The 15,063-nt window shown below is 35.5% G+C and overlaps 1 protein-coding gene across 1 annotated transcript in view; it reads right to left on the minus strand.

The window, feature by feature from the left end:
• Positions 1 to 14,498, minus strand: part of LOC146534271 (carcinine transporter-like) — a 30,779-nt gene extending 16,281 nt beyond the window's left edge. The window contains exon 1 of the mRNA XM_085192677.1: positions 14,347 to 14,498. Within this exon, the coding sequence (XP_085048803.1) occupies positions 14,347 to 14,367 (21 nt within the window). The 5' untranslated portion in view covers positions 14,368 to 14,498. The remainder of the gene's footprint in view (positions 1 to 14,346) is intronic.
• Positions 14,499 to 15,063: the final 565 nt, after the last annotated feature.

Genomic DNA, 15,063 nt, shown 5'->3' on the forward strand with positions numbered 1-15,063 from the left:
GGGCAATAAGTCCCGTAACATCGGACAGGGTTACCGGCTTATATACACTGGGTCACCTTCGGGTAGAAACGGTGTAGCGGTAGTGCTTTCTGAAGAGCTTCAGAATGGGCTCCTTGAAGTTGACCGTCGCTCCGACCGCTTGATGCGGGTGAGGGTACTGATTGAGGGCGTTATCACAAACTTAATCAGTGCCTATGCTCCCCAGGCGGGATGTAGCGCGGCCGAAAAGGAGACATTCTGGGAGCAGTATGAAGGGGTGCTACTTGCTGTGCCGTGTACCGAAGTGGTCTTAGTTGGGGGGGACTTGAACGGGCACGTCGGTAGGGCTGCTGAGCCGTATGAACGTGTTCACGGGGGTTTTGGGCACGGTCTTCGCAATGCAGAGGGAGAAAACATTCTGAGAACCTGTATTGCGTCTGATCTGGCCGTCGTGAATACGTTCTTCCAAAAGAATTCTCAGCACCTTATCACGTATAAGTGCGGGTCCCACTCAACTCAAATAGACTACTTATTGACCAGACGGTGTCATATGGGCAGGGTAACTAACTGTAAGGTCATTCCAGGCGAAAGCCTAACGGCCTAACATCGTCTTCTTGTCATGGACTTTAACGTCACTCCGAAGAAGAAAGTAGCCGAGAAACGTAGGCCTCGGATCAAGTGGTGGTTGCTGAATGGACCGATGCAGACCGACTTCCTGGCAGAGGTGAAAAGTCATAATCTTTCGACTAACACCGAGACTGCTCAGGATGCTTGGGATCGGGCTCAGTCGGCAATCATTGCGGCAGGCAGGCGAGTTCTTGGCGTTTCTAGGGGAGGACGTGTCATCGACAAGGAGACATGGTGGTGGAATGACGAGGTCCAGGAGGTGACTCGTGAAAAGAAGGCTGCCTTTAAGAAGTGGCAAGAATCCAACTCTCCTGAAGACAGACTGGAGTACACAGTAGCTAAACGTGCCAGTAAAAGAGCTGTAGCCAGAGCCCGCAGTGAGAGTTTGTCACCATTGTATGATAAACTTGAAACTGTGGAGGGGCAGAAGCTCATTTACAAACTGGCACGTTCCCGAGATAAAGTGACGCAAGATATCGCAAAATGTCTTTGCGTCAGAGACTCCCAGGGCACGCTGCTCTGTAATCATGACTCTGTGAAGGAGAGGTGGAGAAGCTACTTCCAGGAGTTGCTGAATACTCAGCACCCATGCAGTCTTCATCACGACCCACCGCCTAACCTCGGACTTATTGCCCCAATAACCCTTGACGAAACACGTAATTGCCTTCGACGCATGAAGAACGGAAAAGCGGTGGGACCTGACGACATCCCGATCGAAGCGTGGAAATCGTTGGGCTCTCTTGGTGTGCTCATGCTTACTGACCTTTTTAACCATATCTTGAACACTGGTAAGATGCCGCATCAGTGGCGGCTTAGCTTTATTACCCCTATTTACAAGGGAAGGGGCAGTGTTCAAGATTGTGGTAGTTATAGAGGCATTAAGCTTATGAGTCATACCATGAAGCTCTTCGAGCGCATGATCGACCTCAGGCTCCGCCGAGAGTGTACTGTCTCTGAGTCTCAATATGGATTTCAGCCAGGATCGGGCACCATGGACGCCATTTTCGCCCTCAGAACTTTGATGGAGGCATACAGGGAAAAAAGGAGAGCTCTGCACGTGGCCTTTTTAGATCTGCAGAAGGCCTTTGACTGTGTGCCTCGTCAGTGTATCTGGTGGGCATTGCGATCCAAAGGGATCCCTGAGGCCTATATTGAGATTATCAGGGGCATGTACCACGATTCCGCTTCTATGATTAGGACTGCTGTTGGCGACACTAGACCCTTCCCGATTACAGTGGGGGTTCACCAGGGCTCGGCTCTTAGTCCGTTCTTATTTAATGTAGTGCTCGATACTGTCTCGGCTCACATCCAGGACCAGCCTCCATGGCTGATGATGTATGCCGACGACATAGCACTCATTGCCGAGAACCGATTGACGCTGGAGCGTAAAGTGAACCTCTGGAAGGGTACGCTTGAGAACGGCGGTCTTAAACTAAATGTGTCGAAGACAGAGTACATGGCCTGCGGGAGCCGGGACTCGAGCATCATCCTTATAGGTCCTGAGCCAGCCGTTAAGTCGGAGAAGTTCAGGTACCTTGGATCCGTTATGCACGAGTCTGGAGGCATCGACCACGATGTCCATGGCCGGATAAGCGCTGCCTGGGCCAAATGGCGGGAGGTCACTGGTGTGGTCTGCGACCGCAGAATACCGCCCAAGCTCAAGGGGCTGATATACAAGAGCATCGTCCGACCGGTTCTTTTATACGGCAGCGAATGTTGGCCAGCACTATCTCGGCACACTCAGGAGCTTCACGTCACGGAAATGAAGATGCTGAGGTGGATGTGCGGCGTAACGCGGTCTGACCGCATACGCAACACATTCATTCGAGGTAGTCTTGGGGTCCGTGACGTAGCGGATAAGCTCCAAGAGCGTCGCTTGAGATGGTTTGGCCACGTTACGCGCCGGCCTAAGAACTATGTCGGACGCAAGTGCCTTGCTATACAAGTTCCTGGGGCGCGACCTCCCGGACGCCCAAGGAAGCGCTGGTTGGATGTCGTGATGCAGGACATGAGAGCCAATGGTCTAACCACCGAGGACGCAAAAGATCGTGCAAAGTGGAGTAGGTTAAGTAGGAAGGCAGACCCCGGTAATAGCCGGGATTAATGCCAGGAAGAAGAAGAAGTTAAGTATTAAGAACTTTAGATTTAGTCGTTGGCTATATCTTTAATCCATAATCAGTAGGTACTACGCAATTTCTATTTTCTGCTTTTTTATATAGAATTCTTTATTTATTTTAGCTCTTCGAGACCAGTCGCGACTGTAAACGCCAAAAGTTGTAAGTTCGATTTCCGCTCGAGGAAATGAAATATTTGATATGATCATTTCCTCGTTATTAGAGATTAAGGAGGCAAAGTGTGTCGTTAAGGTCAGTCAACTAAATACACATGACAGAATGCGGCGGAAAATGGGAACAGAGTGTTTTAACACTAGGTTTCCAGGTTACCTCTGCCTGCCATGCTATGGGTGAGATAAAGTGGGAAATTTAAAAGAGAGTTATTGAGTCTATCATTCACGATCACAAGATTCTCCCTACTTAGGTCAAAAAGTACCTGGAAAGCATGTTTTGTGTGATATACCTACAAAAAAATCATTAAACGTAGCTGCTTATAAATAAAAAAAAAGAAAGTTTAAAAAAATATATTAAAATGACATTCATTATAATAAAAAAAAAACAACTAACATTTAGGTAACGTTACGTAAAACACCAAATTTTGTATAGAAAATTTCACATCCGGACGAACCCAGGGCCGGCCTCTAGACAACAATGACGCTATCACAGATTATATACCATTAACGATTATATGCTAATATACTGTAATAATTCTTTATTATTTTACAATAGAACTAGATGATGAGGATGGATTAAATATCACGTTAAAATTTCATGAGGAGACATCGTGGACAGACGTGGTTATGACTGTTAGGCCAATCGACGTGCCCCTGAACCTCACCTCACCACCACAAGAGTGTGTAAACGCGACAGGGTTGAGTAGCAGGGTGGGTTCGATTCCCACTCAAGAAAATGAAGAGCGAGAAAAATGAAAATATTAAATAACGCAGTGTAGGGCTCCGCTACCTTAGAATTCGGCGGAAAGTTGAGAACAGCGTAACTTAACACTTGATTCCCAGGGTCCGCCTGCATATGCTGCGATATTAAAATAAACCATATTTCTTGGCTGAAGCTAGGTATAGTATATATAGATCACGTAGTGTTGGGACACTCTGCTCCTCACTTTTCATTTAATTTCTAAGACATCACGTGTTGAAAGGCGAAACCCAACTCCGTACCTTATCTGTTCCGTACCGTATGAGCGTCATAAAACTAATAAAAATATGAACATTCTCCCATGTAAAAACGCAACTATAATAGCTACATAAAAACAAATGATGTTATAACAAAATAAATTTTAAAAAGGATTCGAATCTATGACCCTCGCTTAGCCTTTGTCAGTCCATTTATAATGTAAAGTCTACGAACAGATCGCGTGACCACACAGGCAACTACAAATGTAGTAATTGTATGGACGGGTCAATTAGTCGTTTATCTGCAGTACTGAAGACTGCAGTACACATCCGGCGGTGACCGTTTGACATTATAAACTATTTCTGGCACTTTTTAATACTAAGGTTATGGTATTTTGTTTTTTGTTGATTTTTTTTGAAAGGGAACGAATATGCACCCGTAGAAGTACTTCCTATCCCCACTTTTTAAATCTCAAGGTATTGGAACCAAACGCCGCGGTGTGCCTTGTTACCAGAGCTTAAAATATTAAATATATTATTCCCCCATTTACAGTTACACCTTTGTGCCACCGGGCCACGATGGCCTAAATGTACCTATCTATACAGGGTGGAAGAGGCAGCGCTCCTTTTACTGAAACTGCATATAGGGTAAAATATTTCAAACTCAAAATTAAAAAAAATAATCAAGGTACCTCATCGGTTTGGACGTAGGATTTTTTTTTCATTTCACGATTTTTATCCATACCTGTATTTCGTGTCACGCACAATACGTATGCGACGTTGCCGCTTTGACAGGTAAGTGTGTGCGTGCCTATGTTATACTTTACAAATGGCGTTTTATTTTAAAACGATAATTTTATTATTTATTTTGTTTGAAAAAAAAAACTTTTTCATTTTTGAGAATTATTTGTTTTCCGAATTATATTAGGCTTTTATAGAGTAGTTAAAACTGTGGTTTCATTTAAAGTGGCGCTGACAATTCCACCCTGTATAAAAAGAGGTGCCTCGATAGAGGTCTACAAATAAAAGTTCAAAAAATTTGAAATTATGTATATAGATGTAGACATATATATGGATGCTTAACGGTCTAATTAAGCAACCTGAATTCACATTGTATATTTTATATGGTGTTTGGCTTGGTGGGCTTAATTTATTAGCGATATCTAATTTTAATATGATTTATAAATTAATTTAATTGATGATATTAATTGATAATATTCATTAATAATATTAATTAATCACACAATGCTTCCAGAATCCGGCCGAAAGGAACGAAAGTATCTTAATGGGAACGGAGGTTACTACCACTAGGTTCCCATATTCCCTCTGCCTATCCTTCTGTGTGCGGGATACATCATACAGATAAAACTAAAGCAAAAAGTAAAAATAATACGAAAGATTATATACACTAATACTTAAATACATGTTTATAAATGTTATTGTCATTGGGCCACCATATTTGCATTTCTCAAAATAATAATACAAAAATATCGATAAAAAATTCAAATCTAATCTTTATTTGATAAACTATCACAGATTGTTTTAAAATCTTATCGTATATTTGTCGTCTCATTACACGTTTCTTGAATCTATTGAGATTGTTTCATATATGTAGATAAATTATTTATTATTTACTGTTTATTTTTTATTTAGAATTCCTCTATTTTATTTCTTCACTTTACACAACAGTTCATTTTAGAAGGAATATTTTAATATTTTTAATTTTTACCCACATTTACAGAATTAAAGATAATAAAATATTAATAAGAAAATCTTTAAATTATTATTATTAAACGATAGTAATCAACAAGCGATTTCTCAAAAAATCGGCCGAAAGCAGGGAACGGAATGTTAGATTCATATTAGGTTCCCAGGTTCCTTCTATCTATCCTGTAATGGCGGGATAGAACGTGAAACTAAAGAAAATAAAATTATTAAACAATATTTAAAAGTACCTACCTAACCAAAGTCAATAAGATATGCGTCTAGATTCTTGTTTATGTCAAGGAAGTGAAATTTAGAAAGCTGCGTGTTGTAACCAAGCTTTTTTTAATATATAAGTCTAAATATGAGCTGCTATGGCCGGATTATATCATAATTATTCAATTTATTCACAGATTTCTATATATAAATTAAGAATAAGCATACATTCTTCTAAGATGTATAGCGGCGTTAGGTTCCGCTATTTCGAATCTGTGCAAAAAGTGGATGTCAAATCTTAGCACAAAAATTCTAACTTATCCCTTCCCGTACATAGCAGGGTACTCAGAAAGAACCTTGGAAACTAATTCATGGAAAAAAAATAATGAGAAAGGAGTGTCTTAATATTTAAGACACTCCTTTCTCATTAATACACTTCTTTTCTAAAATTTTCGCTGAATTCTTAATTGCGCTATTCAGCAAAAAAATTAAACCAGACAAATATTGTTCCAAGCGAGAATCGAACCCACACGTTCAGTGACTAGCACACTCGTGCCCTTGCGTATTTCTCATAGATGAAATTTAAAAAAAAACGTACACATATCGTCGGGGATAGTGCAAATCCGCGTAACTAGCATTGGATAATTTCGCGTAACTGACATTTGTAGCTAAATCTCAATTTCACGGCCATTCGACGTAAGATCCCGATTGGCAGCCTCCTGTTAGATGGGATTTTTTTTTCGACCGATATAAAGCTAGATTTCGCCTAAAAACAATACTGCGTATCTATAATCGACAATTAACAGTACCGCGTATGTCTTCAAGTGTCATTAGAAGTGTATTTTGTAGTTTATTTTTGCTGTCAAACTCCGTCAAAACACATTAAAACAAGTAGAGCTTACTAAAGAAATCGCTGGCACGCTCGAAACGTCATAAATTAAGAACTGAACTGAACTGAACTAAAGAAATCGAAGCTTTATCTTGTTGCGACACAACCACTTTTAGATAGATAAATCTCTTTATTGCATACATATAGAAAATAAAATATTTTACAAGAGAAATATAGACCAATATTGAAAACAGATAAAAATAAAAACACAACACAATAAAGACATTTAGCGCATAGAGGCAGTATGTAAAGGCGACCTTATCACTACTAGTGATCTCTTACAAGTATAATTAAATAACAATAAGATTTATTTGTATCTATTCCTTTTTACTTTTCACTTTTAGTGCATTCTGCTTAGAAAGTCCAAAATTACTGTCTATTTTCTGAAATAACCAATGTTGCATCGGTAGCTTCAATATCAACATGTAGCAATAATGATTTGTTTCCTGAAAGAATCCTGGAACGTGAGGCTGCCATTGACGCTGAAAAAAGATGCATGTGATCTATGTTGTTCATATAAAGCTGGTAAAAATACTTAACAAATATATCAACTACGTGTGTCACGTAAAGATTTAGCAAACGAGAAAAGACTTTAGATAAAGAGCCTGCAAAAATGGAAAGCTTCACGTAGTAACAGCCGATTTACAAGCTGTGAAATTATGTCCATTTTTGAAAGCTAGTGCATTGTATTTTAAAATGAAGTTAATTGACCATATAAAACGCTATTGGTTTAATGAGACAACATCACATTTAAAAGCTTCCACATGCACTTCCTTTTTTGTCGATTATTTGAAGAAAATCATAGAAGAGAGTATTAAAAACGTCGTAATTTATATTGATGGTTTACATCACAAAACAGAAACGCCATAGTTTCAAACGCGTTTCCGCATTTTTTTAGAAAAAGACCATACTCAAATGGAAGTGGATTCAGTTCACTACATAATAGAAAGTTAAAACATCGGGAAATATTTTTATATAGTCAATACTCCTCAGTTACCAAAGAAGCTAGCCTGAATCCATTTCCATATGAAGTAGTAACGTGTGACCACACTTTTTTCAAGGATTATAGCATTAAAAGTAATCTTATTTATGATACAATCCGCCCTGGAAGAGGGGCTGGTACAAAGTGCGGCAAAGTGGTTTTATTGAAAACAAACTGAACTAATTTCAGCTATTACTACAAATACCAAAAAAGTATTACCCCATTTATTCCTTATTCACTATACTTTATTCTTGTCTAAGAAAATGACTGAGACAAAATTTATTTATATAAGGTACCTGCAGAATCTATTATTGTTATTCATATATTAAATATATAACAGTAATTTGCTTTTAAATTTACTGATAATATATTTTCTGAAAAAGCTCTTGGTCTTTTGTGTATTAGTACTTTGAAATTATTTATACTTGTAATACTTAAAGTTGTATAAAAGGCTGATAAAGAATTGCTCAAAGCTGATTAAAAAGTGTTATTGATAGTGTATTTTCAATTTTATATTTAAGGGGGATTGTTTAAAAAAATACATTAATTAATAAATAATAAAATCTTCATTTTATTATTAAATATTATTTGGAACATTAATTGCACGTTTGATTTTAAAACCGTGTAACTAACTGTCAGGTTTCATAAGATCGTGATCAAATCAAATCAGCGTAAGTGGCGTGTCGCTTAAATTAACCACTTGTTAACTACTGTAAAGGATTGTATATGACAAAAATATGTAGAAAATACCAATTATTATTCTCTATGTTAAAATGAGACCACTTGGATTTAAATTAACGATGTTATAAAGTTTTAACCTCCTCCTGTAAAATCTGATGAAATGCAGATACGCGCTCCCCACCTGTGGTACATACGCGGTTCTGCACTATCCCCGACGATATGTTATTTTCTTTCATTTTTTTTTTCTAAATATATATATTTCGACGTCATCGTGACACAGTTGGAAATTATCTGATTGTACACGCGATGGTCAAGGATTCGATTTATGTTCAGGGTGCTGACTAATTTTAAAAAGATTTCGTTTTCCATGTCTGATAACGACGACGAAATATGGCTTTATTTTGCACTAAGCAACACGCAAGGCCAATGCGGGAAGATATATGGCCTTCCACTTCCGCTATTTCTTGCAAATACGGGTTATATAAAGTAGTGACTAGTAAATTATCGTTTATATTATTGTTTTTTTTGTTTTTTTTAATATGCAAAGATAAAAAAGTTTATGTATTTCATATATAAAATTATGGCTTCTTCGCTTTCTCCTCATACTGGATACGAAAATGACGAAACAATATAAAAAACTCCACTGCCTTATTTAAATGTCAATGTAAAGAAATATATAATATCTTTTTTTATCGTTTTAAAACATTGTTTTCAACATTTAGGAAGTAAAATACTTTTAGAACCTGTGTAAATGAGAAGAGAGTTGTACGGTTTCAAAGAGGCGTGGTTTCTAAGAAAACATAAATTATTAATAGATAGATAGTAAATAATATAATATTCACAGAGTTAATAATGCTCAAATAGACCGCACTGGAAACCGCAGAGTTCAATTATAAGCCATTTATCGTCGTATTTATTGTCCAGTTACACTATCTAACAATACCATATAGAAAATAATAAAGGATTTTTTTCATTTTGTATCAAAATAAGCTAGTATTAAGAAACTCTATTCCCCACTTTTGGTCGATTTTTCGAGGCATTGCGTGTTGAGTGGCGGAACTCAACGCCGGACGTTTAAGTCTTATATTATATGTATTCATTATATTTCCGACTACCGGACGCGCGAAGCTTCGCTTGCGTATTTAGGGGGAATTCTAATAACCCATGAAACATGTGTTCAATGAAATATTTTTAAGAGTCTACATTTCAAATTTTATAAAAATCGGTGGCGATTTAAAGATTTTTCCATACAAACTTTCAACCCCTTATTTGGTGAACCCTTAGGCGGTGAACTCTAGAAAACCATGAAACTCATGTTCAATTAAATACTTTTAAAAATCTAAATTTCAAATTTTATAAATATCGGTGCCGATATATATTTTTTTCCATACAAACTTTGAACCCCTATTTCACCCCTTTAGGGTTAAAATTTTTCAAAATCCCTTCTTAGTGGATGTCCAGATTCCGAAAGTAAACATCTGTCCAAATTTCATGTTTCTATCATCAGCGGTTACGGCTGTGTGTGCGTCTTACCTCAGTCAGTGAGGACAAGTCCTTTTATATATATAGATAATATTTAGCACATTAATTATTTTCGATATTATTGTTCTGTTTTTTGTTTTGGTAAATTAAATATAATAACATTTTTAAAATTGTTTTTAAGTGTTATTCCACACTTAGGAAAAAATAATACGTTTTAAGGAAACGTAAAAAAAATTTAACGTAGCGGGATTTGAAATCGCCACGCTCATTATTTTTAGCTTCACGCTGAATCCTGCTCATAGCAGGATAGACAGAGCGAGCCTGTGAACCGCGTGTTAGGACACTCTGTTCCCATCAAGACACTTCTGTTGATTGTTCCCTACTTTCCATACACAATTTTTTGGGTTCCGTACCTTTTTAAGGAAAAAAGGAACCCTAAGAAAAATCACTTAGTTGTCTTTGCTTAGTGGAGAAGAACCACTTTGAGGACAACATAAAAACCTAAAAACTTTAATAAAAATAGCTACTTACTTAAACAAGTACGAAGCTCAGCTAAAATAGCATCGCTTGTATGTTTGTCACATATACCCATATGTTTGCGATCAACGGCCTCGTGCTCGTTCTGATTATAAATATTAATACTTATAGTAGAAATATTTATTTTACACAGTGACGCATCATGTGGGCCTGATAGGAAGACTAAGTGATTTATTTCTCCGTTATTCTTATGTAGAAAAACTAAATTTTGATTATTTATTTTATAATTAATTATTAGATTTAGATTTTAAATATTAATCCCTAATGGGATCATATTAAACCGCATGGGATCTGAACAATACATATCTGAATTTTATTTTATTTTCTCGGAAAAATATTATTGTATTCATGTTAGTATTTTTTTTAAGACGAAAACCAGTGTAGGTACCAGTTAAATATAGTGTAAGTTGGAATAGCCATTAATAATGATACTTGAGAATTTTTAATTTCACTAAATAATAGAAAGCGTAATTAAATAAACATGTAAAATATTAATCGTTAATTATCGTATAAATAATAAGCACGAATAAAAGTTTTAACAAAAATAAATAATATCAATGTGACAAAACTTTTTTATCTGTGGAAATGTTTAATGGTCACAACTGTACTTGACCCTCGCCTCATCTCAAAATAACGATGTTAATGAATTTATTTTAATAATTATTTTTAATGGTTCGATGTAATTAATGGCTGTGTTAATAACTGATTTTTTTTGGACTTATACATTTATCTTCTTTTTCTATACTTGTATTTTGGAAAGTACATATTCCATTGTAATTATTCCAAGGACATAACTGGTATAAAAATTATCAGCTTCACCCTGTATCCGGTTCACAGCAGGGTAGGCAGAAGGAACTCAGTGTTAAGAAATTCCGTTCCTAACTTTCTGCCAACTTCTGGAGGCATTGTGTTTTGAGTGGCAGAACTCCACGCCGCGCTTCGCCTGGACACCAGAGCGAAGATAAGTTTAAAAATTATATTTATCATTTCATTATTTCTACTATACATAACAACTTGTCTAATAAAATAAACTTTTTATGATTCACTATACTGCCATAGAATCAGAAGTTATAATTGTTAAATTGTATTTTTTTTGTCCATTTAGATAATTATTATGTGTATTTTTTTTCCTTAGTTTGCTAATTTATTATAGGATTATAAATACGTAAATTTAACAACGCGTAAATTTAAATAATCTTTGTTTAAAATTACACAATTTATCATTAGTTTTTTGATTATGTCTTAAAACTAAACATCGTTTGGAGAATACGTAAATTAACATACATAACACACACAGATACACACTCATACCTATGGCACCATCATGCAAGAAAAAAAAAACTGAAAGCTGTCATTATATTTATTTTTTTATTTTAATTAAAATGAAAAACAAAATATGGTTGACTATTGACATTTTTTGTTAAATTGACCGAGTAATAAAACTGGCTGAATAAATTATAATTATACGTTTAAGTTGGTTATCAGTAACGAAGAACCTTTGTTGTCTTTTGTTTCAAGCCAGTCCTGACGCAAGGGTACAAGCGTGTAACTGTAAAGGCGACAGTTTGTGGGTTCGACTCCCACTCGAGGTAACGCTATAATTAGTATTTTCTATATCCTCTAATTCCTCTTTCTATATCTTTCCTATTCCTATCCTTTTCTATATGCTCGCTCTGTTAACGAGGAAAAGCGTTCAGTTCCACCATCCGATATGGAATGTAATCTGGCGGAATGGGAAACGAAATAAAGACACAAAAAAAGGACTTTAGTAAAGTGATCAAAATGTCAAATTCAAATTAATATTTAATTTATCATTTTATAAACAAAGTAATTTAAACGTAATACAATAGGCACTGCAATGATGTTAAATTGTTAACATATGTACATTTGCGTGGTGCAATTTAACGACAATAACTTCTATTCACTATCGCGTGCTTCACGAACATAATATGTGATGACTTCTATGAATTATAAATATTATATTTAAAAAATATATATGAAGGTTAATAACTTAATTCATATATAATTTTAAGAAAGACCTTATGAAATTATCAATTTGGAATAGGCATCCAGATATCGTACTACTAAGATGCAGTTTATAGACACAGATACCTAAATTTCATTAATTTTATTTTTATGCCAATCGGGACACCCAGAGAGAGAGAAACGCCAAATGCTATGTCCCCTGCATAGGCTTTTTTGCGGCTTTTTTGCGCTTTTTTGCGTCGTCATCTGTCATCAACCTCCGCATATGTATATGACCTCCGGGGGTCCTCATTCTTTGACTCTTAAATGACCTGACTGTCTCTTCTTCTATTCTCTTTCACTCTACACTCTAAATATTATTTTTTTAGCTTCTTATTGTATCCCGCATATAGCAGGGTAAGTAGACGAAAATGGGAAACCTGAGACAAGCCGTTTATATAAAGACAATTTTGTTCTTCATTTTCCGCCAAGTTCTGGAGGCCTTGTATGTTGAGTACGTATTAATTCAACGATGTGTTGGCCTCGGTGCCTGAACGAAGAAATGAAAATATTAAATATTTCTCGGTTGGGAATTGAACGCACTACTCAAAATGTTATTGATAAATATATATAGTTTTAAATTTTTGTCTCAATATTTGACCGGTTTTGTCCTGCCACACCTATAAGCCAGGCAAGCGACGAATGGAGTGACTTGGCACTTATGTGCCTTCCTTGTAAGTACTCGTATATATTATTATAATTTTTTTGTATCTATACAATACTGGAGACGCAAGACAACAAAAAATTTAGACAATATCACAAGTAAACATCGCGAGTTCATTTGTTATTGAACAAGTTTGATTGGGGTCAACCTGACGTAAAAGTATTTTTTACACCAGATTTAAAAATGAAAGTATAGGGAGATTCTTCAATAACTAAATCGATAAGTTCATTGAGAATTCTTTACTGCAGATTTATTCTTATAAATATACATTCGAATTAATATTTTTTTAGCTTCCCTCTGTATCCGACACATAGCAAGGTTGCCTGAGGGAATCCGGGAACTTAGTGTTAATACTCTTTCGTACCCCACTTACAGCCGAATGATGATGCGATACGCAGGATTGTGTGTTGAGTGGCGGATCTCAACGCCGCGCTTAGCATCGTAACCAGACCGAGGAAATAAAAAAGCTCCCTCTCGGTGCTCGAGAAAATAATATATTTTTGAAATTAGATTTAATTATGTTTAAAAAAATACTAACAAATTAGCCAATATTTATTCCCCTTTAAAAATATGAATATTTATTTTGGGATATCTACAAACAAAACTGAATGCAGTTTTATCGAACGTTTTTTCACTAAGGCTTATACAGCTGGCGTTATTTTTTATATTCCGTATCTAAATCATTTTGGCAATCATTTATATGTTATTTATATATAGAAGACAAAAAAATATAAATTTTTATTTTTTAATTTACGTTATTTTTTTTAAGTAATATAAACATCCTCATAGGGATTCGAATCCACGGCAATCCTGAGCTTATACTAGTTTGTAACAACTGTGCTTCTACCGCGCCTGTACTGGATTTATTTATATTCGTACAATGACTTCGTGAAATGTTCCTTTTCGCGCTTTGTTTCATGAATAACGGTGTAAGGGTTTTGTGTACTCTAGTAAACAGTAATGTAAAATTTTACCTTTCTTTCTGATAAATATTTAATATGGAAATATTTTTTTGCAATCTAAAAACATATTATTTATAATATAATATTTTATTATCTATACCTACTATAATTTATAATACAATTATATATTTTATAATAAAATGTTAGTAGATATAATTAAAATTTAACAGGCAGTAAATAAAAACTAGCGGCTAGAAACGCCGATTCGATAGTGCTATTATAAGAAAGCATTATTTTGCAACCTACATACGTATTTCACATCTATTAAATAGACAGAAAATCACAAAAATAGATTGATTTCTTTGTAATAACATAAGAAAACACAAAAATAAAAGAAATCCATAGCCAACTTACCATTTTTTCTTTCACACACATTCAACTTTAGCTTAATAACTATGTGTCTGTGTCACTAATTAAAAAAATAAACTTTTTTTTTTGAGTTTAAGCTTCCACCACACCACGCGTCTAACGAAGCGACGGTATAAACTCGTACTGCCACATCCAACATGTGGACGAACAAAAAACTATAGTAGTAATTAAAAAATAACCTTAGATTCCTAAAAATAAGGTTTAGTTTGCCTTTAACATTACACTGTTTAGTCCTACATAGAAATTTAATTTCTACTTTGAGAGTAACTTATTCAAAAGATACTGTAACTACTTCTTATACGAGTACGTCGACTTAATATTAAATCAGGGCAACTTTAATTATATAACCTTCCTGGCACGGTTTTACTAAAATGCGATACGATGATTACAGATTCAAATACAAATATAGGTATATACTTGCCAACGGAATTGAAAGCCATCTTCTCTCCTTCTTTTTCAAGTTGGTAAAAAATAAAGGTATTTCCCCTGTTTAGATATGTTACAGATATGTTATATTACTACTAGCACTACCTTTACTTGCGACTTCGCCCGCTTGTGTATCAATTTCTCAGACAGACTTTCTTTTTCTTGTGTTTGTAAAGCTTAGTATAGGAACTATGTATACTCGTATAACAGTTATTATAAAATAAAGTAATTCAAAGATCATTTATTATCCACGTTTTATTTTTCTATTGAATTTGC

This window comes from Heliconius melpomene, chromosome 11 (assembly GCF_056956725.1).
Source record: "Heliconius melpomene rosina isolate 202511_hmr_F chromosome 11, ASM5695672v1, whole genome shotgun sequence".
Taxonomy (NCBI): Eukaryota; Metazoa; Arthropoda; class Insecta; order Lepidoptera; family Nymphalidae; genus Heliconius; species Heliconius melpomene.